Here is a 25205-nt window from a genome sequence, read left to right on the forward strand (position 1 = left end):
TTGCTTGTTAAAATTTCCACGACATCGTAGGAAAATGCTATAATTACTGCCCCCCCTCCCCGCACACATTTTACAGATAAGAAAACTGAGGCTCAGAGGTGGAGGAGACTCGAGATCAGAGGCTGAGGTGAGGAGTAGCTGACACCTCAGGAGCCGGACACGTGTCCCCAGCTGATGGGACTGGAGGAAGCTGATGCCCTTGAGGAGGAAACAGCACAATAACAAGTCACATGACCAGGGGAGGGGGCTTCCTGTTTCCTGGCCCCTCCCGAGCCAGCCTTGGCCAGCCCAGGTCTCAGCAGGCAGTGGTCAGAGCTACCCCAAGAATGTCCAGGGACTTGGCCTGCTGACCAAGGTGCTCCCAGAGGCACAGAGGACTAGAATTTGAGCAGGCTGAGGGGACCCAATCCCAAGATTGGGGCCTCTGGCTCAAAAGAGCCCTGGGGAGGAGAAGTGACTCTTGAAGTTGTTAAGCCAGGCCCAGACTGGGGAGCACACAGGGAGTGAAAGATAAAGGAGGCAGAGGAGAAGAGGAGGTCAGAACAATTTTCGGAGATAGTGAGCTGCCTGTCAAGGGAGGCATTCAAATGCGCCAAATCAACATTGATAACCCAAGATCCCTTCCGAAGGGAGGAAACCAATGCCCATTTCACAGAAGAAGAGATTAAGGCTACCCAGGACAGCCAAGACAAGAGCGGAGATCAGGCGGTGGTTTTAGCGGGAGAGGAAGAAGTTAGACCCAGAGGACTGACTTCTGGACAGCAATGAGTTCCCGGGCCACACGACCCCGAAGCCGGCGAGGGAGGCACGCTCCACCTGTAAGTGCTCCCCTCCCTGCCACACCCGGCTCTTTGGGGCCACTCATGGCCCTGCCTGGCTTCAGAGCTTGGTCCCGTGGGTCATTTTCAGGGGGAGCTGGATCCTGTGGCAGAGAGTTCAGAGGAGGCCGAGGCAGCCGGCGGGAGTTCTGAGCCGGGCCCTGTGCCATCTCAGGAGAGCTTCAAGCCAAAGCTGCCGGGGCCAGAGGCAGAGGCCAGGGGGCAGGGCTTGGGGGGCAGGTAAGGCCCACTTGGTCTGTGCTCCCCACTCTAGCTCTGGTACAATTTCCCTACCCCTAGGTCCGCCCGTGTTCCTCCCTTGCTCACACACATGCCATAGCTTCCCATTGTCCTCATCAGCCCAACTTTCGAGGCCCTGGATAATACAGCCCCCGTGAGTTAGCCACCCCAGATGACCCCACTTCCAGAATCTTCCTTGTCTCACCTGACCACAGGCCCACCAAAGAGGCTGAAGAGAACTCTAACAGAGGACCGGCCCCATCTCTCAAGGGACCCCATGGGCCTGCAGAGGAAGGCCACCAGGCCACAGATGTAGCCCCACGGCCCGGGGAGCTGGTCCCCCCCAGGCCTGGAGCCTCTGATGTGTTTCAGATTCTCCAGCATGCCCTGAGCTCGCTGGAGGCTGCTGCTGCGGCCTGGCACCGCCGGCCCCCAAGCTGTCCTGGGCCTGTGGAGGCAGAGGACAGAAGTGAGGCAGGACCAAAGCCCTGCCTGGAGGAGGAGGGGGCAGGGGCTTGCCAGAGGGAGGCAGCCCGCCTGGCAGAGAGGAATGCCTGGCTGCGATTGGCCCTGGGCAGCCGAGAAGAGGAGCTGATTCGCGTGCAGGCCTCCGTGCAGGCCATCCAGGCTGAAAAGGAGACGTTGCAGAGGGAGGTGAGTGGGGGAGCTCTGCCTCCCAGAGCTCTCTAAGGGGGGTGGGGGGTGCACCTGGCATAGGCAACGTTCAATCATTAGGTCCTTAGAAAAACTTTTATGGTGGAAACCAATTTGACAATAAATTTCATATATTGAAAAAAAAAAATAGTCAAAGGACAAAAAAAAAAAAAAGAAAAAGAAAAAGAAAAACCTTTATGGAGGGGCTTCTGGGTGGTTCAGTCGGTTAAGTGACCAACTTCAGCTCAGGTCATGATCTCACAGGTTCATGAGTTGGAGCCCTGCACCGGGTTCTCTGCTGTCGGCACAGAGCCTGCTTCAGATCCTCTGTCTCTCTCTCTCTCTCTCTCTGCACCTCCCCCGCTCGTGCGCAAGCATGCTCCCTCTCAAAATTAAATACCCATTTAGGGGTGCCGGTGAGTTCGAGCCCCGCTTTTTTTTAATTTTTTTTAATTTTTTTTTTCAACGTTTATTTATTTTTGGGACAGAGAGAGACAGAGCATGAACGGGGGAGGGGCAGAGGGAGAGGGAGACACAGAATCGGAAACAGGCTCCAGGCTCTGAGCCATCAGCCCAGAGCCTGATGCGGGGCTCGAACTCCCGGACCGCGAGATCGTGACCTGGCTGAAGTCGGACGCTTAACCGACTGCGCCACCCAGGCGCCCCAAGCCCCGCTTTTTTAAAATTAAGAATAAAACTAAAAAGAAATAAACTTAAAAAAAGAAAAAAAGAAAAACTTTCGTAGAGCATTGACTGCTGGGCCCTGAGTAAATAAAACTCCCTTGCCTTCTTAGTTCAGGTGGTCAGAGATACCCCCTGAGCAGGTGACACTTGAATGAGGAGGTAAGGGAGGAGCCATGCAAAGATCTGGGGAAAGAGCATGCCAGGCAGAGCAGGAACCCCCTCCCTGGGGCAGGAGTGTGATTCAAGGAAATGCGAGGAGGGGCGCCTGGGTGGCTCAGTGGGTTGGGCGTCCGACTTCAGCTCAGGTCATGATCTCACCATAGGTGGGTTTGAGCCCCGCGTGGGGCCCTTGTGCTGACAGCTCAGGGCCTGGAGGCTGCTTCGGATTCTGTCTCCCTCTCTCTCTGCCCCTCCCCCGCTCATGCTCTGTCTCTCTCGGTCTCAAAAACAAATACAACATTAAAAAAATTAAAAAAAAAAAAAAGGCACTGTGAAGAGGCCAAGGGGAGGGCAGGCTGGTGATGGGGGCAGATTTACAGGGTCTTGGGGATGCTGGGAGTTGAGATTTTGCTCTCTGAGCCCGCGGGGGTCTTGGAGGATTTTTCTGAGCAAAAAGGGGCGGGACCTGATGGTGCGTTCACAGGCGCCCTCTGGCGGCCACGGGGGGAACAGCCTGTGGGAGGGGCGAGGGCGGACTCCTGGAGATCCAGGAAGCACTGGTCCAGACACCAGATGGTGGAAATTGTGGAGGCGGCCCGAAGTGGGCAGATACTGGGTGGTGTGGAAGGTGTTGCTGGCAGGTTTGGGTCTGAAAGCTAGAGAAGGGTTGAGGACAAGTCCTGGTTTGGGAGCCCGCGGGGCTGGAGATGAGAAATGGGGATGCTGCAGGAGGGGCAGGTGTGGTGGGAGGGGGACCAGAAGCTGTTTGGGTCCTAACGAGCACCAGGCACCCATGAGCCACCCATGTGGGGCCATCAAAGAGACAGTTCTGCGTCTGAGTCCGGGGCTCAGGGGAGATGTCAGGGTAGGAGAAACACATTTGGGCCTCTTTAGCATGTGGATGCAATCTAAAGCCATGTGGCTGAAAGAGATCGTGGGAAATAGGTCCTCAACTCTGGCAGGACCCGGTGGCAAAATGTGGGACTGCCAGAGCCCAGCCTGAGGGGTGGGGCCCACTTCCTGGCTGGGAAAGAAAATCCCCCCTCCACATTCCTCTCCCCACCCCCACCACCTCTGGCAGCCACCCCTCCGATCTCTGGATCAGTGAGTTTGATGTTCCGTCTTCTTTTGTTTGCGATTTCACATAGAAGTGAGGTCATAAAGTATTTGCCTTTCTCTGTCTGACTTATTTCACTTAGCATAATGCCCTCAAGGTCCATCCATGTTGTTGCAAATAGCAAGATTCCCTTCTTCTTCCTCTTCTTTTTTTTTCTTTTTGAGATTTTATTTTTAGGGCCACCTGGGTGGCTCAGTCAGTTGAGCGTCCCATTCTTGATTTCAGCTCAGGTCATGATCCTGGGGTCTTGGGATCATGCTCAGCATGGAGCCTGCTTAAGACTTTCTCTCTCCCTCTGCCCCTCTTCCCTGTTTGTTTGCTCTCTTAAAAAGGGGGGGGGGAGGGGCGCCTGGGTGGCTCAGTCAGTTAAGTGACTTTGGCCCAGGTCATGGTCTCGAGGTTCATGAGTTCGAGCCCTGCATCGGGCTCTGTGCTGACAGCTCGGAGCCTGGAGCCTGCCTCGGATTCTGTGTCTCCCTCTCTGCCCCTGCCATGCTCATGCTCTGTTTCTCTCTGTCTCAAAAATAAATAATTTTTTTTAAAAAAAGGAGGGGCACCTGGGTGGCTCAGTCGGTTAAGCATCCGACTTCGGCTCAGGTCATGGTCCCATAGTTCATGGGTTCGAGCCCTGCATCCGGCTCTGTGCTGACAGCTCAGAGCCTGGAGTCTGCTTCGGATTCTGTGTGTGTGTCTCTCTCTCTCTCCCTGCCCCTTCCCGACTCTCTCTCTCAAAAATCAACATTAAAAAATGTATATTTTTAAAAAAAGGGTTTTATTTTTACATAATATCTTTACCCAACGTGGAGCTCAAACTCACCACCCTGAGACCAAGAGTCACAGGCTCCACCGACTGAGTCAGCCAGACACCCCTCCTTCTTTTTTAAGGCCAAATACTATTCCACTGTTTATACACCGGCTCTTTAGCCATTCATCTGCTACTGATCGCCTGGGCTGCAGTGAACATAGGGGCACAGATATCTTTTCCAGTTACTTTTTCATTTTCTTCACACAAATACCCAGAAGTGGAATAGCTAATTGTGTGATAGTTCTATCCTTAATTCTTTTCTTTTTTTTTTTTTAAATGTTTATTTATTTTTGAAAGAGAGTGCACGCACGGGGACATGTGAGCGAAGGAGGGGCAGAGAGAGAAGGAAACACAGAATCTGAAGCAGGCTCCAGGCTCTGTGCTGATGGCTCAGAGCCCGACATGGGGGTTGAACTCACCAGCCGTGAGATCATGACCTGAGAGCTGAGGTTGGATGGTTAACCGACTGAGCCACCCAGGCACCTCTCCCAGGAACACTTCTTAAGGAGGACTGGGCCACAGGGGGTCAGTCCACTAAGCGCCCAACTCTTGACTTTGGCTCAGGTCATAACCTCGTGGTTGGTGAGATTGAACCCCACGTTGGGCTCTGTGTTGGCAGTGCAGTGCCTGCTTGGAATTCTCTGTCTCTCTTCCTCTCTTTCTGACTCTCCCATGCACGAATGTGCTCGCTCTCTCTCTCTCTCAAAATAAATACACTTAAAAAAAAAGGGGTGGGGGGCGGCTGGGTGGTTGGAGTCTCCAGGCCTAACCTACCCCATCCTCCTTTCCCACCCACCCCCAGGTCCAGGAGCTCCAGGATTCCCTGATGAGGCTGGAGCCCTTTCCACTTCCCTCCCGTGGCCAAGCAGGTGGCTCGGGCAGTGGCTCCAGCAGTTCTGGGGTAGATGAAGAGCCCTGGGGGACTCAGGTGAGTGTGGGAAGCTCAAAACCACAATCTTGAGATCTGTGGGATTTGGAGCAGTGAGACTGAAATCCTGGTCATGCAATCCAGTAGCTTCTGGGCTTGCAAAAGGCCTAAATCCGTGATTCTGGGCTCTCAATGACAATCCGGGTGAATCAAGTAACCTCTTTCTGGCAGGACCCCTTCTCCCTGGCTCACCCCCTGCTCCGGCGCCTCCGGAGTGATTCCAGCACTCAGATGTTTGGGCCTCTCCACACTCAACCCCTCGCCCCCGAGGTGCGCATCATGGAAAGCCAGACGGAACAGCTCCAGGGGTAAGGGCCACCCGTGCTGAGCTCGTAAGGGCACCGCTTCCTTCCCAGCTGGCCTATAAGCCCCAGTCTGGAGCTGGAATAGAGTGGGGAGGAGGATGGCAGTCAGTTGGGTCCTGGCTGCCCTGCGGGGCCTCTCACGTCCCCCCTTCCCTAACTTCGGAGGCAGGAGCATCGAGAAGCTCAAGTGTTTCAACCATCTGCTGTCAGCTGTGCTGCAGGGGTACAAGGGCCGGTGTGAAGCCCTCAGCATGCAGCTGGGCCAGCGGGAGGCTGAAGCCACAGCCCTGCGTCTGGCCTTGCAGTACAGGTCAGTGCATCCCACCCATGGTATCACTGGTGTGGAAGGGAATGGGCACGCTCAGGAGGAACCCCCATCCCAGCGAGAGTCAGGGCCCTTGCAGAAAAGCACTTTCCCCCTTAGTCCCAGGGTGCTGAAGGGGTTTACATGCTCCCAGGGGTGGGGGCTGGGGGACGAAGTGAAGGATCCAGGAGCAAGTGGGGACGTCACCCACGCAAGATGGAGCCAGGTGTCCCAGAGCACTCAGAATCAGTGTCTCACAGTGAGCACTGTGAGGAGGCGTATGGAGTCCTGCTCACTCTCCGGGAGGCAGATTCGGGAGCAAGAGAGGAAGCCCCTATGAGGGACCTGGAGGTGGCTGAGAAGGAGGCTCAGAGGCTGCTGGCACACGAGGAGGCTGCCATGGATGGAGGGACACCACGGAATCCACAGCCAAGGTACCCCTGGGAACCTTGAGAACTGGGAGGGCCAGTGAGTGGGGTTCTTATTAGAGAATGGGCCTCCCACAGCTGGCTTCGTGTTGGGGTTTGGCCTGGCCGTGCCCAGCAAAGTTGGTGTAGGGGCTCTCTGTGGTTGGTTGGCATGAGGCCCGAGTAGAGCTGGCTGGTTGCTACTCAAGAAAGTTGGCATGGGTGGTTGACAGCCACTGGGATTGGTATAGGACCCACCAGGATGGCTTGTTGATGGATGACGGTGCCTACTGATTAGAACTGGCATGATGGTGTTTAATGGGGTTGGCTTGATGCTGGTACGTGTGGGGGTCAGCATGATGTTGCCAAATAGAGCCGGCCAGCTGAGCAATGGTACCCATTGTGTTGGCGTGATGGCATCCATCACGTTGGCATAAGTGATAGGGCCTATTGAGTTGGTGTGGTGGCTTCCACTACGATGGCATGAGCAACAGTAATCATTGACACGATGGTGTTCACTACATTGTCTTGATGAATAATGGTGCCCATTGGGGTTTATATTATGTGTCCGCCATGTTGGTATAACAGCACTCACCACAGACGGCATAGAATCCATCACGGTCTGTAAGATGGAAGAAGGCAAAGCCCACCAGGGTTGGCATGAAGTTAGCACAACTATGGCCACAAGTGTTGACATGAGACCCCTCTTCGGTTTCCTGTAGCCCCGAGGGCAGCAGTGTGGATCGGCCCACACCACAGGAGCTGGCTACCCAGCTCTGGGGCTATGTCCAGCGTCTCCAGGAGCGCCGTGCTCTGGTGAAGATTCCCCCAGAGCCTGGCCCAACCTTGGCACCCATGCCCACTGTGCCCCATGCGGAGGCCATGGTGCAGGCCATTCTGGGGACCCAGCCTGGCCCAGTCCTACCCCGGTTGGAGAAGATGCAGATCCAGCGGGACCTGGCGGCCACACGGGTACACATGGGCAGCGGGCACCGTGTCGGTCTTTTCTGGTGGGACAAAGCCCTTTGCTGAGGCTTAGAGGGAGGATTGGGGGACCAAGTAGCAAAGGAGAGTTCTACCTGGCTGGGGGCAGACTTCCTGGAGGGAAGGGAATTGGAGCCTGGGATTTTGAGGGATGAATAGGACTTTGTCTTCTGGAATTCAGTGTCTCAGAAGATTCTGAATGTAGCTTTCCCAAATTTCCTTCTTATGGAAAGGAGATGGTGGCAAGGGGACATAGTCTGAGGTTTATACCCTGGCATGAAAGATCTGAGGTTCTAGAGTTGGAGAAACTCCAGACCCTTCCTGAGATGCCACTTGACCTCGTCTAAGATATTTGTGCTCTCTGAACGACGATTTCTATAGCTGTCGTTTTTAGGAGATGATAGTTCCCACCACACAAGATCATGGTGAGGGTTTGAGTTCTTGCCTGACCAGTCCTCACTGGGTGCCTCCTGGGCCCTCAGTTTCCCCAGATCCCAGAGGCCCAAATTCTCTGCCCACTTCTTGTTCTCTTAGGAGACTCTGGCAGAACTGATGCTGCGGCTACAGTTGATGAGGCGGGAGAAGCGGGGTCTGGAGCTGAAGGAGGCTGCCCTCCGGGCCCAGGGCCCAGCCCATGTGCTCCTGCTAGAGCAGCTGCGGTGGGAACAGGCACAGCTCCGGACCGGTGGGGCCAACAGTAGTGGTGGGGACAGCAGTGGAGGCGGGAGCAGTGGAGACGAAGAGGAGTCGTCTCAGGTGAGTGGCCCTTCCTGGACCTGGTGGGGATAGCCATATACTGCTGGCTATGTGGCCCTGGTCAATCCCAGACTCCTCTGAGCCTCGGCTTGCATTTCTGCACAAAGAAACGTGTTGAACGGTTAGAGCGCATGTCAAAGTTTAGGGGAGCCTGGCTGGCTCAGTCGGTTAAGCGTCCAACTTCAGCTCAGGTCATGATCTCACAGTGCGTGGGTTCAAGCCCCACATCGGGCTCTGTGCTGACAGCTCAGGACCCGGAGCCTGCTTCCGATTCTGTGTCTCCCCCTGTCTCTGCTGCTTCCCTCTCTGCTCACGCTCCGTCTCTCTCTTAAAAATAAATAAACATTAAAAAAAATGCATGTCAAAGTTCATACCTGTACTTTGGGTTTTTGTTTTGTTTTGTTTTCTCTGAAGGTCTGGAGCCCAATAAGTCCCAAGGCGTTTAGCGTCTTCCACTCAAACCTGTACCTCCTGCTTCCCACCCCCAGGGTTGTTCATACTCTGGCGGCATCGCCACTCCAACAGCCCCAGCCCATGCTTCGTGTCTTCTTAAATTTTTGGCTCTAGCTTCCACCCTGAGGACTTCCCTTTTGCCCCTTCCTATCTAATCATGTCTGTCCTCTGCTTAAAGCCTTCAGCAGCTTATAGAACCCTCCTTTGGATCATCTCTGCTACCTCCAAGCCTTTGTAGGTGCTGTGCCCCTGCCAGGAACACTGGGCATCTCCCTCTTTGTCTAATTAAGCCCATGATCTCTTGCAGGTCTGTGCTCAGATATCACCTGCCTCCAGATGAGATTCCCCGTTAGGGAGTCATTTTGTCCTAATTAGGGTTTCTCATCAGACTGGGGGCTTCGTGAGGGCAGGGGCTGTGGCTGCCATAGCCTGGGTGACTTCAACGTCCGGCCTGGGCTGAACACGCGCTCCACCTGAGCCAATGTCACTTTCCTCCCTTCTGCCTCCCACAGGGCCCTCCAGCCGTTCTTGGTGGCAGCAGGGGCATTGATGGAGGCCAGGCGGGCAAAGCCCAGGGCCCGGAGATTCTAGCCCAGGAACTAGCAGCGTCACTACACCGGTGTGTGTCTCGGTCCCGGGCTGGGCGGGTCTATGTGAGAATCCCCGGGGGCACTGTGTGCCACAGAGGGCGGGGCATCCATCTGCATCTGCCTGTGTTCACCTGGGAATATAGGTGGGTAGGTGGAGGGAAAGAAGACTGGATTGGCTCTGGCCATGAGCTCCTCTCTCCTCACTCCTGCACCAGGGCCCTGAGCCTGCGGGAGCAGCTGCAGTCTCTGCGGGAGGAACTGGAACAGGTGGCTCAGAAGGGGCGAGCCAGACGTGCTCAGAGTGCCGAGCTGAACAACGATTTATGCAAGGCTCACAGGTGGGTCTCCCTTCCCTGTACTCTCCCCCCCACTCCCCGCCCCGTGACCTCAGAAGTGTCCCTGGCTCTCTCTGGCCTGCAGCCTTCCCCTGTAAGGTAGGTGGCAGGTCCAATCCATCCGTGCCTCCCCCGATACCCAGTGTTTGCTGGCCCCTTTCTGAACGGGACCCCAGGAAAACTCAGGCTCAGAGAGCTCCCGTCTGGTGCTGGGAACACATAGCTCCTGATTTGGTGGGAGGGGGGGCTGTTTCCTGGCTCAGCCTACTCATCCCCTCCAGTGCCCTGGTCCTGGCCTTCCGAGGTGCCCACCGGAAGCAGGAAGAGCAACGGAGGAAGCTGGAACAGCAGGTGGCACTAATGGAGGTTCGACAGGCAGAGGAATTAGAAGTGCTAGAAGCCACCGTAAGGGCGCTGGGGAGGCCCAGACCGTCTTGTCCACCTCCCCGGCTGGGAGAGACCTTTCTGTAGGCCCCATTCTGGCTGTGTCTGGGTGTACCAGACAATTAGGGCAGGCCACATCATAAACTGTCCTGGAGTGATACTATATCATGTGTGACCTTGAATGTCGGGACCTGTTGGGTGGGATGAGACACTTGGGCGTCTGGAACCTGATGGAGGGGTGGCTGGGCATTTGGGAAGGGCTCCAGGTCTTTGGCCTGGCACCACGTGGCATGTGAATGTGATATGTCAGTGGGATCATGCCAGAGGTCATGACAGACCTAGGGCTGGCTCAAGGATGCAGGGGTCAGTGAGGCTACATTGCCAGAACTGAAATGCCAGCACTCAGCTGCCTCCAGAAGCCCTGGGAGGGGTTCACCGGGAGATGCTGGGTTTGGCCTGGCAGATGCTCCCAAGAGGAAAAGGCCCACATCTCAGAAGGAAGACTGAGGGCCTATGGGTTCAGGGTGTAGAAAATTTGCTGGAAGAGTAATCGCTCCCAAAGGTGGAGGAGGAATCAGAGGGCTTTGGAACTTGTATTCAAAGAATACGGAGCTAAGTAAGATAAAGGGCTTTGGGGTTGGGGGCACAGCAAAAGCAAAAACCTGTAAGTGGTTACTCAGGGACAAGGACTAACTAAGAGAGGGCACACAAGGGTGGGCAGGGGGGCACATCTCGCCCTTCAGGGACTGGAAGGCCGCTGGCCTGGCTAAATGCCAGCTTTCACCTGCCGGCGTTGGGAGCTGTTAGTGTCAGGTTAATTGCAGGCAGCTAATTAGCATGTCGTTTGCATAGGCCACACCTCCTGGAGAGGGGGCTTAGGTGAGACCGGCCAGGCAGATTACTGGCCAGCTATTCCCCTCCTGCGTAAAGGCTGAAACCCAAGCCGCGGATTGGGAAGGTTTTCATCCCCAGCCTGGTGGTGGTGATTCCCAGCCCACACCTGTGCAGGCGTGTACGGTGACCGCCTTTCCCAAGGGAGGGCAAGGTGGGCCCGGGACCGACTTCAGGCCCGTCAGGGGCCTTGACTCAACCCGGTCTTCCTGGCACACAACTCCTCAGGGATCACTGGGGCTGGTGACCTTCGGACCGTGCAGTCTCTCTGGACGACACCCAGCTTTGAAGAAAGCAGGGAAACTGAGGAGGGCAAGGTCCTGAGGAGGGTCAGAGGAGCCGACCTTATCCCCTTTTGTCTGTGGCCAAGAGTGCAAGAGTGACTTCAAGCCCCCCAGTCCCACCAGTTTGCCCGCGGTAGGGGGAGGGCGCAAAGGGAGGCAAGGTCACCTGTTGAAGGGTGGGGAATGAGTTCGCGCTGTTGGAGGGGTCTGGGGCTGGTTCTCAGGCCGCCGGGAGCCGGGTCTGGCCGTTCCCACGGGTGCCCCCTCGGCAGATGGGCCCTGGCCTCTTTGTCCGCGGTCCGCAGCCGCCGCAAGGTCAAATGTCACCGCGGGGCCGCGGGCAGGGGTCAAGGGGGCGGGGCCGGACTTCGACCCACCCCCAGGAGGGCCCCAGGGGTTCAGGGGCCCTGGCGCTACTAGGGAGGGCCCAGGCGGCCGCCAAGGGGTTGGACCAACGGGAGGTTCTAGGATCTGCAGCGGATATTTCCCTAGTCTCCAAAACGGCCCCAGACGGCCACTTCTGAGACTCACCTCCCCTGGACTCCTGTCCCTCAAACCCCAGGTCCCTGCCCCCTGCCCTCTCCAGCCCCTCTTCTGAGTCGCTTCCCGGGACCTTCTCTCCCTTCCGAGACCTAACCCCTCCAACCAAGAATCCTGGAAAGCCCAGAACAGGGACCTAGGACCCCTGCCCTCACCCCAAAAAACCAGCCAGCACCTCCACATTCCCAGGCAGCCCAGAAACAAATGGTCCTCTCCGACCGTCCAGACCCTCTCCTCCAGCAGGGCTTACAAGGGCAGAGAATTCCACTCTAGTCGGTCCCACGGAAAGTCCTTGCTCACGTCTAACTCCAGTCCTTCTTGCTTCCTGTGCTTGCTAAAACCTCCTCTAGCTCGCACCCAGCCAGATTCTCCCTGGGAGGTCCAGAGGCCCGGGGCTGGGTGTGTGGTGCCTGGCTTTTACAGAACCTTGGTATCCTCTTAAATGTTGCATGATCTCCAAGCTCTCCCCAACCCCCCACCCAAGGTGTCCCCTCAGATGTAATCTGGAGAAGGGGATACCCTTTCCCATGGCCCTTTCCAGCGAGGGGAGGGGAGGGGAGAGGGCAGAGGGCAATTCTCCTGCCCCACAGCCCTCAGAGGCCCAGCCACGTGCGCTGGTGTCCAGCTCTGGGCCCAGGGCCCAGGGCAGGGCAGAAGATAAGGCCTACAACTGGACCTGCGGGACTCCAAGGTGAAAGGTCACCGTAGGAAGGGCTTTTCCAGCTGGTTAAATGTTAACAGGCCCAGAGCTAGAGGCTCAGGCTTCCCCAGCCCAGGGCTGCCTGGGCAGGAGTTGGGGTGGGGGCACGACAAAGAAAGGGTGCTTAATAAATGTTGGTCGGCCCAACGGGTTGGGGGGGGGGGGCTGTGGGGTGGGGAGAGGAAGCCAGGGATGGGTGGGGGGAGTCTGTAAGCCAGCCGCAACTGAGAGGCTCCAGGGAGCCTGGAAGAGACATCTGCAGTCCAGCCGGTGGCCTGGCCAAGCCCTTTATGTGAAGCACAGAAAAGGAAATTAAAGAGGAAAAGGGGCAGGCCGCAGTGGGGATGGTGGGCATTCCTGCTGCCTCCTGCCTCCCGCCTAGCTGGGCGGGTGGGTGCCCTGCCCCCAGAGGCCTAAAATTCTGGAGGGGGCCCCTGACCTCGCGTCCCCGCAGGCCGCAGACCACAACGTCCCTTGGCCCTGGAGATTCCCAGCACCAGGTGTTAGCTCAAGCTGAGAAAGGGTGGGGTGGGGGTCGGACGCGGCGACTTTCTGGAAGAGGAAGCAAACACAATCCATCAAGCAACTGTGCAAAGAAATGCCCCAGGGTTTGAGTGTGTGTGTGTGTGTGTGTGTGCGCGCGCGCGCGTGCTGCGCAGGGGTGTGCCCCCCGGGTGCAATTGGCCCCCCATTATTGCTTCTGCGGGGAATGGAGGGGTAAGGTTCTGAGGGGCTCCTCGAGGGCGGTTGAGCGACGCATCGTCCAAGGCCAGAGGTGGAGGGGAGGGCTTTGGAGAGACATCTTGGCGAGGCTGCGGAAGGGCAGAGGGCAGCGGCGGCCCAGGCTCCTGCCGCGGCCCGGCAGGGGTTAAGGCTGGAGTCGGGCGAGGGCGGGGGTAGGGGGAGAAGGAGGGGGGGGAGGGTCAGGCCGAGCGGCCCCGTGCTCCGCCCTCGCCCCTCCCGCCTGCCCGGGCGCCGGGCGCCGAGCGAGGCCACCCATGCCCTTATAAGGGTGGCCGTCGCCGGGGCAACGAGCGCCCGCCCCCAGCCCGCGGCGCGCGCCCCTGCCCCCGCCCCCGCCCCCCGCCCGCCCCGCGAATGGAACGTTGTGTGTCAAACCGGCCGCAGCGCGAGGCCGGCGCGCGGGGTCGGCGGCGGCGGCGAGAGCGAGGCTCGGGCCCAGGCGCAGGCCCAGGCCGGGCAGGCGCGGCCGCAGAGGGGGCGGCAGCTCGGGAAGCGCCGGACCGCAGCCTTGCAGGCCCCGAGCGGCCGCCTGGGGACCCGGGGAGGCCAGGGGGCGCGGCGACCGGCCCCGGCGCGCGCCTGCCGCCCCTCCCCCGCGCAGCGGGCGGCCGCGTAACTTGCGGCCAAACTTTCCCCCCGGCCTCCCGCGCTCAGATGGCGGGCCGCTAAGTTGGCCGCAGCCCCCAGCCAAGCGGCGGCCAGGCCAGAGGGCGCCCCCTGCGCAGCCTGGGCCGGGCCATGGCCCGCGCGCCCCCGCCGGGGCCCCAGGGCGGCGGGGCGCAAGTCCCCGGGGCCCCCGGCTCGCGCCTCTAGTGCGCCCCCCCTCGGCCCCAGGCCCGGCCCCGCGCACGCGTGGGAAAGTTGGCCTGGAACCGGCCCGACCAGTTCTGCCTGGGCGCGCGGACCGGCCGCAGGAAGTTGGTGCAAAACTTTTTTGGGGGGTGCAGCCGGTGCCCCCCGCGCGCCGGGCCCGGATGCGTGCCGGGTAGGGTCCCCCCGGGCCGAGAGGGGTGCCCGGAGGGAGGAGCACGGAGGGGGCGCCCCGGCCCCGCTGCCCTGGGGCTATGGCCATGGTGACCGGCGGCTGGGGCGGCCCCGGCAGCGGCGGCGGCGACACGAACGGCGTGGATAAGGCGGGCGGCTACCCGCGCGCGGCCGAGGAAGACTCGGCCTCACCTCCCGGCGCCGCCAGCGACGCTGAGCCGGGCGACGAAGAGCGGCCAGGGCTGCAGGTGGACTGCGTGGTGTGCGGGGACAAGTCGAGCGGCAAGCACTACGGCGTCTTCACCTGCGAGGGCTGCAAGAGCTTCTTCAAGCGGAGCATCCGCCGCAACCTCAGCTACACCTGCCGGTGAGCCCCCTATCAGCGCACCGCCGCTGTGCACCCGGCCCCGGCTTGAGCCGGGCCTCTGACCTGCTCGGTCACCTTGGGCCTGGCGCTGACCTTCCCTGGGCCTCCACTCCCCCTCTGAGATAGGGGCACAGCCCCCTCTCCCCACCTCCATTCCATTCCTGGGATTGTGTATACAGTCGGCGCTGTATCGATGCAGGTCCCCCCCGTCAGGTGGTCCCTTGCGGCTTCCGCCTCAGTTCATTGCTCCTTCTCCCTCCCTCCCTTTTCTCCGGAGAGGGGTGATCTCCGCGCGGGGAGGGGTTGGGGGTGCTGTCAGGGGTGGGGCCCTAACCCCAGGGCATCCCTTCTCTTGGGGATCTCGGTGCGCAGGGGACCCCTCGGGAATCGAACGTGGAACTTGGGCTGTGGAGCTCGCAGCGTCCAGGGGCCATTGTCTGCGGCCGCGCGGATCGATACGGCGCGCCCTTGGGGTCAAATATCACTTCCAAAGTCGCCCTGGCCACCGAGGCGGTGGCGGCGGCAGGAGCGAGGCCGGGGTGGCACAGGGCGGCCTCTTTCGCATGAGGAGCCCTGCTGTGGGGAGAGATGGGCTTGTCCATCCGGGGGGGACTCCCCCCACCCTGCGCTCACCCTGGGCCTTGGGTCACCGGAAACCGCCGCTGCAGGGCTGGGAGGGCGGCGGGATTTGACCACACCTCGGCTGCTCCAGCCCTCCCCCCACCAGGAGTGGGTGCAGACCTGGGGCTGCTGGAAAATCCCTGAAACTTCAGTCGTCTCTGACAGGGTGGGGGTGAATGTTTCCAAGAAGGAGCCCTGGGCTGTCCTGGGTTGGAGTCCCCGCTGACAGGGTGTGGCCTTGCTAGTTTCTTTGGTTGGCGCTGAGGTTGGGTGTCTAGCCCAGGGCCCTCTTCCTATCGCTCTTCCATGAGTGCCCTTTTGCTCCGTTGACAGGCTCCTACTCTGCTTCCCAGCATGAACATGCATAGGCTCTGCCGAGCCAGTATGGAGAGTCCCATTTTCCAGATGTGCAAAACTGAGGCCCACAGAGGTCCCGGCACTGCCCTGGCAGGGGAGTGCACTGGCAGGGGAGAGACCCTGCCCCATGTGGGGCTTAGCAAGGGGAACTGAGGTTGGGAAGAGGGTAGGAGCTGAGTCCTGGTCAGGGTGTCCCCGGGGAGAGGGCAGCCGATGGAGGGCTTGTTGGTGAGGCTGAAGGGCGGGGCCCCAGGTCCCAGAGGCTGGAGTTTGGCCCCAGGTCTGCGGTCAGGGCCTTGTCTGGGGTAGCTCTGTGTGTGTGTGTGTGTGTGTGTGTGTGTGTGTGTGTGAACTGGCTTACTCCCTCCTCCAGTGCTAACTGGGCCACCAGACTTTGGCCTCATTCTTGTCGCTGGAATAACTGCCTGATCTCTGGCCAGGTCTTTGGGGAGGGCAAGGGAGGAGCTTAGGTGGTTTTAGGGTCCCAGGGGCTCTCTGAGGGTGGGAGCGGGGAGCACCAAGACAGGGGAGGGAGGAGTTGTTTGGGGCCTGCAGGTTCTTCAGAAGCTCTGCACTGTGTGGCCTGGTGAAGTCACTGCTCCTCTCTGAGCCTCAGATAGATTCAGCAAGGTTCCCTCAGGGCCTCGCCTGGGTGGTTTGATGCCAGTCCCCCAAAGAGACCCCAGCTCCAATCCCAGCTCTCTTCCAGCCTGGAGGAGACACAGTGAGACACAGACGCTCTGTGCCTGTGGAGTCTGGGCTGGGCCAGAGGGAGGGGACGGGTCTGAAGTCCCAGGACGGAGCGAGGGGCTCTACCCGAGGTTCAGGGAGGGCTGCCTGGAGGAGGCCCGTGGAAGGTGAACCTTGAAGCAGGAGGGGCTTGGCAGGCAGAGGAGGTGAAGGGCACTCCCGCAGAGAGCATGGCCCAGACACACACTCAGTGGCAGGTTAGGGGAGCAGCATTGTAGGTGGAGACCACCCAGGCATGGGAGAAGTTAGAGCTGAGTGGATCTGAAGTGCTGGACTGAGGGTGACAGGGAACCAAGGAGGGTATGTGGGCAAGGGAGGGCAGTGATCAAATTGGACCAAACGCCAGAAGCCCAGGGAGGAGGCTGAGCGGGGTCATGGGGTTGGGCAGAGCCTGTGCTCTTTAGGGGGGATAACAGGTGGAACTTACCATTGCCCTGTCTGGAGGGACAGGAGGTCTGTCCCAACCCCACAGCTGGGGAAGTTGAGGCAGAAGCTTCAGGACCTCCCCTGAGGTCAGGGGCCCTGAGCTGGGCCCCTGCCTGCCTGCCCTAGGCCTAGCTGTTTCCACCCGGCTGCCCAGGACCCTCCCACTGCCTGCCTGCTGGGCTTTGTTCTGGTTCTGCCTGAGCTCCCTCCACCCTACCAGGGCCTCTTCCTGGGGGCTCAGGCCAGGCAGCAGACAGAGGCCCTGGCTTAGAAGCTGGTGCTTTGGGATCTGGGGTCCTTGGAGACCCCCAGGGCCTCAGCTCTCCTGAGCCTGCCATTGAAGCGCCCCAGCATGAGCTTGGGTCCTGATGCCCTCCCCAAAGGCCCCCCAGATTCCCCCAGACACAGTGCATCCCACGTGGCGTGGGCATCGGGCCTCCCATTTCCAGATGAGGCAACTGAGGTTCGGCGGAGAAGTTGCCGCCCCATGGTTGGGGCTGCGTGTCTTTAGCTGAGATGTGTTTGCTTTTCAACTCGATTGAACGTTTGTTTCACTCTGTGACTGTCGCTGGGTATCCTCTTGGTGCCCAGATGGGACGCTAGGGGTGTCTGCCCCAGGTCTGGGCCTTGGAGAGCCCTGAGTCCGGGATAGAGAGACACAGAAGGAACGCAGGGGCTGGGGGCCAAGGGGAGGAAGTGCTGGGGAAATTTGAAAAACAAGGGCCTGAACCTTCCTGCTTGGGACTGACCCTGGATGGGGAGCTCATGGTCTTGCAAGGCGGGGCCACCTTCCCCTCCCTGGAACCGGCAGTTATCCCTGAGGGCCACCCAGAAGAAGCTTCTCAGGCTCAGCTGGGAGTTGGAAGGTCTTCCCAGAGGAGGTGTGGGGTCTTCAAGGGAAGAGAGGAGTTCATTCGTTCGTTCACTCATTCATTTATTCATTGATGGTGGTCTTGTGCAGGGTGATAATACTGGGGCCCTACTGTGCCCATACCAGGATTGGCCCTGGCCTGGCCCCTAGTCTCTTAGTTAACTCACAAAGCCCGGCTCCCTGTCCGCGTACCTTTGCCGTTCTGACATTGCCTTTGGGACAAAGACCCCCCACCCCTTGGGCCAGCAATGAGCAAGTAACTATGAAACTGGGCTTTGGTATTTTTACATTTTCAACCTTTTGCTCTTGTGCACTCGCTGCCTGGAGTCGCCTCTCCGTTCTGGGGAACTAACTTCTGGGCAGCCTTCACAACTCCGTGCCAACACACCCTCCCGAGCGGGCCATTCTCCTTTGCCATAGACTCCATTCGTCGCCACCTGCTCCCAGCTGCCCTTCTTCCCTTTGCAGGCTTAGCCCCTGTGCCCCTTTGGGGATACCTGCGCAGCCTGGGGTAGGTAGGGGGCCACTGGTATTTCTGGGGCGTAGCCCTCCACGGTGGCTTACGGGGTGGCTCAGGGAGCAGGATGTGGGTGTCACGGCGACCCTCCCGCCTGCCTGTAGGTCTAACCGTGACTGCCAGATTGACCAGCATCACCGGAACCAGTGCCAATACTGTCGCCTGAAGAAGTGCTTCCGGGTGGGCATGAGGAAGGAGGGTGAGTATCCGCTGGTGTGGGACAGGCAGAGGGTGAACCAGCAGCCCTCCCCTCTCTTCCCTCTCTCGGGGGCCTGGGAGCCATGGAGGGTGGGGTCTGGCGCCTGTTAACCTTGTTACCACCGATCCCAAGATCCCGTGGGCCTCAGTCTGGCCCCGGGGCTGGAGGAATCCGATTATCCGTGGTCACCTGGCGGCCGCGGAGGAACTGGGGACGCGAGGGACACCCTGATTCAGGCCCATGTTAGGACTGTTCTGCTCCCCAGCTCCTCTTCTCCAGGCCTCCTGGCCTCGGAGTCACATTCCTTGGTCCTGACACCTTGGTGGCTCCTTTGCCCCCTAGGTGGCCAACGCATTCCGAATAAGGATGTGTTGTTTGTTTTGTTTTGTGTTGTTTTGTTTTGTTTTGATTGCTTTCCTCCATCCTCCACTCCTGGCTTTGTGTTTGCCCAAGGCAGGAACTCGCCGATTAAGGCAAAGGGCAGCTTACCCTTCCGCCTGACCCCGGGCACTGGGAGCCAGAGGGAGGCTCAGCCCCTTGTTTCTGCCCTGGGGACTTGAGTGGACACGTGCCGGGCAGCTGGGTCCAGACCTGGACCAAGCACTCTTAGAAGTCAGTTGGAATCCAGAGACTTCCACATGGAGCCTGGTGGGCTTGGGAGCTAAATCTGGCTCATTGGACCAGAATCCCAGGCTGGGCTTCCTGTCTTGGCCCCGGACTCTCATGGCCAGTTTGGCAATTCTACCCTGCATCTTGAATCTCTCCTGCTCTAAAGTTGGTTTCTTCTCTGCTGGCCTCTGTGCAAGAAGCTGGCAATGGCTGCTCAGTCTTTCCCTTAAAACTGATTACTCTCTTTGGTCCTGCTAAATTTGGAGACGGTTTGCACCACCCCCACAACCTGGATTTTGCCTCCACTTGTTCATTTGACCTAAACTGCTGATACACCTCTGATCTCCAAAGTCTCAGGAGTGGGAAGTAATCATAATCCTAGCTCATGCCCCAAGCACAGTCCCATCTCAGGGCCTTTGCACAGGCTGTGCCTTCTGCCTGGAGCACCCCAGATGCCTGCATGGCTTCCTTACTGCTTTTAAGATTTGCTTAAAGGACACCGCCTCAGAGAAGCCCTCCTGATTACTCTTCACCGGCCCCCTTTATTTTGCACCATCTGCCTTGCTCTGTAATTTACTTGCTCTCCCACCAGAATACATATCTACTCTTTGAGGGCAGGGACTTCTGTCTGTCTTGTTTTCTGATGTATTCCCAGGGCCTAGAACACAGAGGGTACTTAATAAACGTTTTTTGGCTTGAATTACTACCCGTTTAGCCCTTACTATATGCCTAGTGCTGTTCTAAGCAAGTTAGGTAGATTCTCATTAATTTAGTGATTGGTGTCATCACCGGTATTACCACCTGCATCGTACAGATGGGGAAACTGAGCACAGAGAGCAGAGAAGTGAGGCTGTTCGCTAGGGTCAGAGCAGTAGAGTTGGGTTGAGACTCGAACCCATGCAGTGTGGGCTGAATGAAGAGGAAGGGCTGGGGAAGGGGTTCTCAGGAAGGAGGAACAGTAAGTGCAAAGGCTCTGAGGTAGGAACAAGGCTGGGTGATGGATGAATGCTGGAGGTAGGGTTTAGAACTGAGCGAGCAAAGAGGGAAGGAGCAGGTCACTCCTTGGGGGCCAGGATGTTGAGCTGGGATTCACTCTCTGGCCTTATGCAGCTACACCCTTATGATAGTGGATCCTGAGACTTAGAAATCACGTGGAGCCTCCAGCCTAAGCCCTCACTTCCCAGCTCAGCTCTACTAGCCCCTGGCTCCCACCACATTCTATTCCCCACTCATTCCATGGCTGGTTGACCAGGAGTTCATGGAGAGGAGACAGGGCATGCCAGCTCATTAAAAGATCATTACCTAGTTTCTGTCTGGCCCTCAGCTCAGTCTGCCCCTCCGTCCCACCCGTCCTGGCACAGGTCAGGTGAGCATGTGGCCACCCTGCCTCCTCTTTGTGTCTCAGTTTCCTTCTTCCCATCTACCTGAATCTTGGGGACACTGACTGAAGCCAGCAGTGGATTCTCCCCTCTTAATGGGCAAGATAGTAATTTAATGTTTATTGAGCACCTACTATGTAGGGTAGGACTCCACTCCTGGGGTCACTGCAGACCAAGGAGACCTGCCCTAGGGAGCTATGACCTGGGGGTGGGGGTGGGGTTGGGAGCTAGAGAAAAGATCCCATCTCCATAGGAGAGATCACTTGCTTAAGGATAGGCTGGCCAGGAGCCCTGAGTAGTGTGAAGGTGACCCCTCTCTGGCCCCATTATCAGTTCCAGACTCCCATGATTGACAGATGGGGACATGATGGATGGATCAAGCCTCCATGGCTGCTGAGTGGAGCTCACACCGTCCAGAGGGAGGGGGCCAGGCATGAATTAGTCTTTATCGAATGGTCCCATCCCAACCCCCGCCCCATGCTCCTCGGCAAGAAGTGGGGGTGGGAGCGGTGGCTGGACGGGGGCTTAGGCTGAGGGCACAGGGCAGAGCAGGGTGGGGCCTGCAGGACCCAGGACGCGGGGCGGGGGGGGGGGGGTGTCCCTGGTCTCCCAATAAACTGTGCACCCATGGGGTGGGGTTGGAGGTCCGGGGAGAGCCTGGGTGTGGGGAACCTTTGAGGGGAGGGGTTGAGTGACCCTCTGATGACTTTATCTTTCCCCCTCTTTTCCTCCTCCCCCCCCCCCATGACTCTGGGTACCCACTTTCCCTCTTGTTCCTTCCCTCCCTCTCCTCCCTCTTCCTGCCACCTCCCTCTTCCCTCTCTGGCCTCTCAATGTCCCTCAATCCCTTTCCCGTACCCTTTGTCGCCATTCCACCTCCCGGATCCCCCTCCCCCCTCCCCTCCCGGTTCCCTGCGGTGGCGGCGGCTTGGGGGCACCTATCTCTCCTCCCTCTGCTCCTGCCCCCTTCCCTTCCCTCCTTCCCCTCTCCAATCAATCCCCGCAGCCGTGCAGCGCGGCCGCATCCCGCACTCCCTGCCCGGCGCCGTGGCCGCCTCCTCCGGCAGCCCCCCGGGCTCGGCGCTGGCGGCGGCGGCGGGCGGAGACCTTTTCCCCGGACAGCCGGTGTCGGAGCTGATCGCGCAGCTGCTGCGCGCCGAGCCCTACCCCGCGGCGGCCGGGCGCTTCGGCGCGGGCGCGGCGGGCGCGTTCGGCGCCGGGGGCGGCGCGGCGGGCGCCGTGCTGGGCATCGACAACGTGTGCGAGCTGGCGGCGCGGCTGCTCTTCAGCACCGTGGAGTGGGCGCGCCACGCGCCCTTCTTCCCCGAGCTGCCCGTGGCCGACCAGGTGGCGCTGCTGCGCCTCAGCTGGAGCGAGCTCTTCGTGCTGAATGCGGCGCAGGCTGCGCTGCCCCTGCACACGGCGCCGCTGCTGGCCGCCGCCGGTCTGCACGCCGCGCCCATGGCCGCCGAGCGCGCCGTGGCCTTCATGGACCAGGTGCGCGCCTTCCAGGAGCAGGTGGACAAGCTGGGCCGCCTGCAGGTCGACTCGGCCGAGTACGGCTGCCTCAAGGCCATCGCGCTCTTCACGCCCGGTGAGACGCGCTCCGATGCGCTCCGGCTCGAGCAGGCGGTCTCCGAGGCCGCGGGAGGGTGGGGGGCGACCCGGACCCTGACCCCGGCCCCCATAGCCCTCCACTCCCTGACCCTCGGGCTGCCGGACCTGGCGCCCTGCACATGCCTGAGCTTTGATGGGGGACAGTGGAGGAGGTGATGCAGGCAGGGTGGCCCCCTGATGCCCCCACCCCCCTGATCCTAGGTCTCCCTAAGAACCCAGAGCTGGGCCTGGACCCGTGACTCAAGTCCCCACAGCCTCTCTCCCTGATTCCCAGGCTCCCTGAGACTCCCACCTTCCACCCCCTCATCAAGGTGCTTTTCGTGCTGAGGGCAGAATGAGAGGTGGGGGGGATGCGGGAGGCAGGTCCCCGACATCTGGTTCTGGCCCGAAGTCCCTGATCTTTGTCCTCCCCAACTCCTGACCCTCTTCTGCCCCAACTCCTGACCTTGTTCTTCCCTCTTACTGCGCAGCTGTGGAGGGCTGCCTGGCAGGGATACCCTGACAACTGGTTCTGGCCTCCCCTGAGCTTTCCACTCCTCGATTCCTGGGCCACCAGACTTCTGACCCAGGGCTCCCAAACTGCCCCCCGAGGCGGCCTCCCGGCAGGCAGCCGGGTCGTCTGGGAGTGCCTTGGGATTAGGCAGGGGCTGGTTTTGGAGTCCCTCCCACTGTGGGCAGGGCTAGGGCGGGGCTGTTCCAATACCTTCCTAGTCATTAGTTAACTGGCTTAGTAAAGTCCTACCTTAGTCCAAAGACTGGTGGCATAGCTGGCTCTGCTCTCTGGAAGGTTCCGGATCCCACTAGGTGTCTTCATGGGGTCAGGAATGCAAGAACCAGACCCAGCCATTCTGACAGGTGGCTTTCATTTGATAAATATGGCTTTGCCCCTCTTTCCGCCAGAATATTCTTTTTCTGCCTCATCCTTCACGGGGCTCCAATTTAGATGCTGTCACATTCACTGACACCCTAGGCCCCCCTGTCCGAATATTCTCTCTGGGCTTTGCCTTCTTTCCCAACTCCCCTCCCCAGCTTCTCTTCCCCTTGAGCCCGATTAGAACTTGTCACCCTGCCAAAGGCCTGTCTGAGCTTCTCTATCCTTTCTTGACACATCACTGCCCACCCTCCTGTGTTATTGTCCCCAGTTGAGGCCACCTAAGTCTCTCTTGAGGACTGACACTGCCTGAGATATCCTATTTGTGCCTCAGGCCTCCGTTTCCCACCTCCTGAGTGCCCCCCTCCCTCCACACCCAGAGCCCTGAGTGGTACCCCCCAGTCACCCCCTGGAGCCTTGCGTTTTCCTGCCACTTTCCACCCATCTGACCTTGCCCATGTCTCCCCAGATGCCTGCGGCCTCTCGGACCCAGCACACGTGGAAAGCCTGCAGGAGAAGGCGCAGGTGGCCCTCACCGAGTACGTGCGGGCCCAGTACCCGTCCCAGCCGCAGCGTTTTGGGCGTCTGCTGCTGCGGCTCCCCGCCCTGCGTGCTGTCCCCGCCTCCCTCATCTCCCAGTTGTTTTTCATGCGCCTGGTGGGCAAGACGCCCATCGAGACGCTGATCCGAGACATGCTGCTGTCAGGAAGTACCTTCAACTGGCCTTATGGCTCAGGCCAGTGACTTCACGGGGCCCGGTGCGCTGTGGCTGGGTCTGCAGACCTCAAGGGATACGGATGCTTCGGCCTCGGGCGGGGCCCCCCAGCGGAGGACCCTGGCTTCTCTTCTCAGACTCCTATTTTTTAAAGACTGTGAAATGTTTGTCTTCTCTGTTTTTTAAATGATCATGAAACCAAAAAGAGAGTGCTTGTCCAGGCGCCAGCCCCGGCCTCCTCAGAACTCCTGGCCAAAATAAGAAGGGGAGGGACGGAGGGCTCCCCTCCTGGGACAGCCTGTAGCTCAGCGCCCCAAGCACGAACTTTTGGGACGGTGGGGGTTGGCTTCCCTGGTGTGATGGACAAAGGCCTGGTGGCTGGACTAGCTGGGCGGCCGCAGCCGGGCAGGGGTAGTATCTATCAGGCAGACCCTCTGGACACGTAATCCACGTTGGACACTACATGATGAATGAATCAAGGCCAATAATAAAGCTATTTCCTAACTGCACGGACTCCATCATCTATCTTCCCCAGGGGAGGGGAGAATGGGGGGCGGCCTACCATGGCCACCTGCTCCCAGCCTCCTGGAACACCCACAGCCTAACGACAGCCCTACTTGATGTTTGTTTGTTTGTTTTGTACGGTTTTGTGGGAAACAAGCCGGGGGCGGGGAGGGGACCCCCGTGGTCAGCTAGTGAGTCCATAGGAGCTGAGTACTAAATACTACAGATGGCTCGGGTTCAGATTCAGGCCCTGGCCTATGAAGGTAAGCCTCATAGATTCACAGAGGCCCTGGACCAAACACCTTACTGTTAACCTTTGGTCAGCCTTTAATCATGGTGTCTGAGCCCTGGTGTCCTCTGGAGAAATATTCAGGGTGGTTCTGCCACCTGATCTTAGCCTAGACAGTGCCCACAGCAGTTGGTTCAGGGAGGGCACGGGGCCCAGAACCGGCCACTGAGACTTGATGGTGGGATTTGGAAGCTGTAACTGAAAGCAGAGCCAAAAGAGGAAGACCAACTTCCCAGGATGCCTTTGAAGCCCCTGGATCAAGCCATTCCTGAAACCTTTTGGTGCATCCGTTCCACGATCCGAGATTTACTCTTTGGGGCCTGAGTCAGTCTGAGTTTGGTTTCTTCTCACATGTAACTAAAAAACTTTCAGAGATTGGCATTTGGAAGGTGGGACAGCTAAGGACAAACTGAAACGTGGACTTAGGTCGATGTGGGGAGAGGCAGGGCACCATGGACCTTGCCATCCTGGTCTCAGAAGTTTGTGGCCCGGCCCTGGTGGCAAAGGCGCCTGTGGGGTTGACTGCCGGGACTGCGGCTCTAGGGGTGGGTAGTTAGGGCCTAGATGGCAGAGGCAGGAGGGTGGCACTCTTGGCCCTGCTGAGGTCTTGTCGGGAAGACAAAGATGCCCCTGTGAAAACAGGGAAGAACTCTGGTCTTGCCCCACAGGCTGGGCCTGTGCTCAGCCCTTAAACCTCCTCCAAAAGGCTTCCCATTAGCACCCAGCCTCCTTCACATCCATATTGTTGGAGGCCTGGGAAGTTGAATCCATCTCCTGTGGAATAAAGGAGGGTCTCGTGGGTATGCTCTGCCCTCCGACGGGACTAAAGTAGGTACGGGATGGAGAGGATACTGGGCTCCCATCAGAGGGTGGGCTGTTTCGGCCCCGAGTCAGCATCTCCCATGATGTCCTGCAGGTAAGCGAATGTCACTCCCGTTGGGCTGGACAGCGATGCTCTGTTAGATTCACAGGACATCTGAGAACTGAGCAGGACCATTCTGTCCGTCCTGCTCTCCAGTCCCTGGGCCAGAGACCTGGATGTCTGTC

The 25205-nt window shown here is 59.0% G+C and overlaps 2 protein-coding genes across 2 annotated transcripts; both read left to right on the forward strand.

Annotated features, from left to right (window-relative positions):
* Positions 1-271: 271 nt before the first annotated feature.
* USHBP1 (USH1 protein network component harmonin binding protein 1) lies at positions 272-10086 on the forward strand. Its single transcript, XM_015065603.3, has 12 exons — positions 272-818; positions 910-1058; positions 1274-1712; positions 5280-5405; positions 5577-5713; positions 5880-6020; positions 6275-6448; positions 7144-7393; positions 7940-8161; positions 9127-9233; positions 9420-9542; positions 9821-10086. The coding sequence occupies exons 1-12, from the start codon at positions 765-767 to the stop codon at positions 10008-10010; spliced, it is 2112 nt and encodes a 703-aa protein (XP_014921089.3). The 5' UTR covers positions 272-764; the 3' UTR covers positions 10011-10086.
* Positions 10087-13441: 3355 nt separating this feature from the next.
* Positions 13442-23874, forward strand: NR2F6 (nuclear receptor subfamily 2 group F member 6). Its single transcript, XM_027038274.2, has 4 exons — positions 13442-14433; positions 18080-18174; positions 21169-21756; positions 23120-23874. The coding sequence occupies exons 1-4, from the start codon at positions 14147-14149 to the stop codon at positions 23392-23394; spliced, it is 1245 nt and encodes a 414-aa protein (XP_026894075.1). The 5' UTR covers positions 13442-14146; the 3' UTR covers positions 23395-23874.
* The last annotated feature ends 1331 nt before the right edge of the window (positions 23875-25205 follow it).

This window comes from Acinonyx jubatus, chromosome A2, assembly GCF_027475565.1.
Source record: "Acinonyx jubatus isolate Ajub_Pintada_27869175 chromosome A2, VMU_Ajub_asm_v1.0, whole genome shotgun sequence".
Lineage (NCBI taxonomy): Eukaryota > Metazoa > Chordata > Mammalia > Carnivora > Felidae > Acinonyx > Acinonyx jubatus.